We start from the raw sequence: 3,685 nt of genomic DNA, 5'->3' as shown, positions 1-3,685 counted from the left end.
AATTAGTTAGAAAAAAAAACTTAAATGAGAAGGTGTAGATCAGATTAATGATTGCAGTTCAATCTGGACAACCTGGAGGACACTACTCAAATCTCTCACCTATCAGAGACTAATGGAAAACAGGCCACCAGCTCATCATAGACTTGGTGACACATGCCAGAAAACTTTCTAAAAGTTTCCCCTCTGATAGCTGTTGCATTGAATTTCATGCCTTCCTTTTAAAGCGATCCATCCAAGCGTTAAGAGTGCAGCGTTTCTAAGTCAAAACTGAAATCCTGTACACTGAGGTAAAGTTTCCGCTTCACATGGGAAGTCCTTGACCTGTGTGTCTGTTGTGTGTTTGCTCTCTGTCAGTGTTACAGCCGTTATAGGCCCCTGTGAGAAAAATCTTTCATGTCAGTTTGAATGGGCACCTGGAAGCAGGCATTGTGAAACTGCCAGGTCATATCCAAACTCACTCTAGACAATTAAAAGTGTCGGCACAGAGGATGGCACAGACTGATAGCAGAGAGGTGTCTAGTCATATTGAAAACATTGCGGATTTAACTTGCCACAGTTAAATGCTTATGCCCACCACATAAAGTACGTTATACCAGTGAAAGCTGACGAATACTTTCACAAATATAAACTGCTGAACTCATCAGTCTGCATTCATTGATAGTGAGTGCATGAATGTGTTGTTGCATCCTGCTGAGGACAGAGCACGAGTGGCATGAAATAAGGTTTTAAGAATTTTTTGTTTTATTCACGCTACAGCAACACATAAGAATTACATGATAGAACAAATGTAAAGATACAAACCCATAAAAAAACAGTATTTACAATGATATACAATTTATACAGCGAATACAGGTCATCAAGTGTTCCTGTAACTGTCAGAGTATGAATGAAATGAGGGTATACAGAGAATTCTTTTTATTTCAGGGTCGTAAATGTTATTGCTGATCTGCTAGTAAAGGTAATGCATGAGGAACAAAATGAAAAAATAACTAGGCTCAGGTCTCAAGTGTGGGACTTAAGGAACAGTGGTGACTATATGGAAAGGGCAGGAGTAGTATCAGTATCTGACATGACAGACGGACGTTTGGGAACTCCCTGTGTTTTACTGAGTGCTCCTTTGCCCAGACTTCCAGCGCATGTCTTAACTATCCTTCGGAGGTCTTGTCTGAACCGAACTCCAATAAAGACGTATAGGAATGGGTTAAGGCAGGCATGCATAAAGGCCAGGCTCTTGGCAACCTGTCCTGCCACATCAAAAGCAATTACAGTTCTGCAGTCTGTGATAGTAGTATTAGCTGCCTGTGTGGCCTCCACAATCAACAAAGCATTGTAAGGCAGTTGGGAGGAGACAAATACAAACACCACAGCAAAGATGACACGCAGGGCCTTGTGCTTTTCAAAGTTCCTGGCCTGTAGAAGTTTGCAGATGATGACTGAGTAACAAAAGACCATAACCAGGAGAGGAAGGCAGAAGCCCATACAAATCTGCAGGGACAGCACCAAAATCTTGGTCCGGTTGTATGCATTGTCCCAGTAGACCAGAGTGCAGAAAGGCAGGTTCTTGATTTCTTCTATCTTCACCTGAGCAAAGATAAACTCAGGGAGGGCGAGAAGCATTGAGACAAACCAGACGCAAACACAAGCAAGTTTACTGTAGAACAGCGTCTTTTTCTTTAGGTTCTGAGCTTTGGTGACTTGTACAATTGCAATGTAGCGGTCCACGCTAATGCAGGTGAGAAGGAGCGTGCTGCTGAAGAAGTTGATCTTATAGACAGCAGACACTATTTTGCAGAAACAGATGCCAAAGTCCCAGCCCTTGATGGATTCAACAGCCCAGAAGGGCAGCATACAGAGGAAGAGGAGGTCAGCAATGGCCAGATTCAGCAGGTACACATCAGTCATTGTTTTGAGGCGGTGGCGTACAGTGGTGTAAATCCAAACCACCATCAGGTTACCCACAGATCCCAGGATGAAGATGATCCAGAAGAGCGGTGGTTCATACTGACCGCGAAACTCCCTGACCGAGCTTCTGTCACACATGCCTGAATCATCAGTTGATCCTACGTCATAGCTGTAATCGGATGTGTCCTGCAATCAAAAACAAATCACCTGATTATTTGAAAGCTGGTTCTGTGCTGCAAGCTGCTCTGGAGTCTTTAGAGTTGATCTGGCAAAGAACTGTTAGTGATAAACAGTGATAAAACATTTGGGTCTTCTTCAGCTCTGGAGTCAACAAACAGTCCAGGAAGTCATTCTTGCTTTGCTCATAGTAAGTAAAAAGTTTTTCTAAACTGCAACTATATATTTTTCCTTCATGGATTAATAAAGAATCATTAAATTCTGAGTTTCTGATAAGGTATGAAAGAAGTTTGCGTGCAATGACCACACTGCCTTTTTCCCCCCAGTATTCTCATTTCCTGTCACAAGCTGGGTTTTTTTTTTCTCTTCTTTTCTCGTTACTCAATTCATCAACTGCAGAAGGTTTCATAACACAGTCCTGGTGGGAACGTAGTGAGGTGACATCAAACACTGTCTGTGACGTACAAGTTAACCGAAGTGTACTGTCAGGTGCAGGTGTTGTGTCTGTGCAGGAGAAACCACACTACTGCAGAATTTCCTGCTGCTATCCAAGCCTGAGGGGGTTGAACGATCCTGAGGGGCTCCAGAGAGGGGCCCGCTGCACAACTCAGTACCCCACAGGTATAGATTTAGGTCAGAGATAAACAGCGGGGCTTAGGCATTCGCGCACAACGGAAAATTTGATGGCTGTGGCTCTGACTGTAACATTTTAGTGTTCTAGATGTCTGCTAAACATAAACTTAAAAATATTCATTAGAGATATTAAAACATCAAGAAAACAAACACAGAACATGTCATATTTGTTATCATATATCACCATATCTGAAAAAAAACGGTCCATCGTAACTGTAACTTTCTTCTTTTTAAAAAAAAAACATGCTGTAAAACAGTAGAAAAACAGCTCTAAAACACTTGAGGTTGCATTCCCATCTATGTGAAAATAAACAGTGACAAAATCCACCATTTTTAATCTTCCAAAGTATCTTTACAACACTAAGCGCATCAGTATTTTCAACATAAATGGTTCATAGGTTTTTACTGGTATCATCACAATGACTCAAAGTAATACTTACAGTTTGCATAAAATAGGTGGTGGTGGGTATTAGGGTAGTTATCTCATCCATGGTATCTAAAAAGCAGAGGAGAGAAATTAAAGTCAACTCAGCAAAGCCTTGTATGAAGTAAATAAATATAGATTTTAGCTGGAAACTTTTGTAGAAGTGCAACAAATAACTTACCTATTCTGAGGGCATGTAGAGCAAAACCTTGTTGTCAAAGTGCTTTCCCTTTGTCTGTGTAGTACAGCTGTTCCCTTTACTCATCTTCACTTGCTTATATGGTTTCCCTTAACCACAGAATTACACGTGACATATACTGTATCTCCCCATCTCAGAGGCAGAGAAGAGAACTCACAGAAATAGCTGAAGAGTATTTTTTTATTTAAGTTTAAACCATGTAAATCATGCATCATCTTGACACTAAAAAGTCTGTATTTTTCAAAGAAAGACGTGACTTTTAGATGATATTCACTAAACCATGGCCATCATGCAGGGGCTAAAATGAGTTTAATCACGCCGTTGCCGGGTTTTGACACATTTTGTACACA

General features: G+C 41.0%; 1 protein-coding gene across 1 annotated transcript; it reads right to left on the bottom strand.

Moving 5' to 3' along the window:
* Positions 1 to 958: 958 nt before the first annotated feature.
* On the bottom strand, positions 959 to 3,333 carry LOC140284823 (C-C chemokine receptor type 9-like). Its single transcript, XM_072378823.1, has 3 exons — positions 3,318 to 3,333; positions 3,153 to 3,208; positions 959 to 2,088 (listed from the first exon to the last, which is right to left on the bottom strand). The coding sequence occupies exons 2-3, from the start codon at positions 3,201 to 3,203 to the stop codon at positions 1,033 to 1,035; spliced, it is 1,107 nt and encodes a 368-aa protein (XP_072234924.1). The 5' UTR covers positions 3,204 to 3,208; positions 3,318 to 3,333; the 3' UTR covers positions 959 to 1,032.
* Positions 3,334 to 3,685: the final 352 nt, after the last annotated feature.

Source organism: Leuresthes tenuis, unplaced genomic scaffold (assembly GCF_036924035.1).
Source record: "Leuresthes tenuis unplaced genomic scaffold, fLeuTen1.0.hap1 SCAF_24, whole genome shotgun sequence".
In the NCBI taxonomy this organism is placed as follows: Eukaryota; Metazoa; Chordata; class Actinopteri; order Atheriniformes; family Atherinopsidae; genus Leuresthes; species Leuresthes tenuis.
Note: the sequence above shows the minus strand (reverse complement) of the source record. Positions and strands in the feature narration are given on the sequence as shown.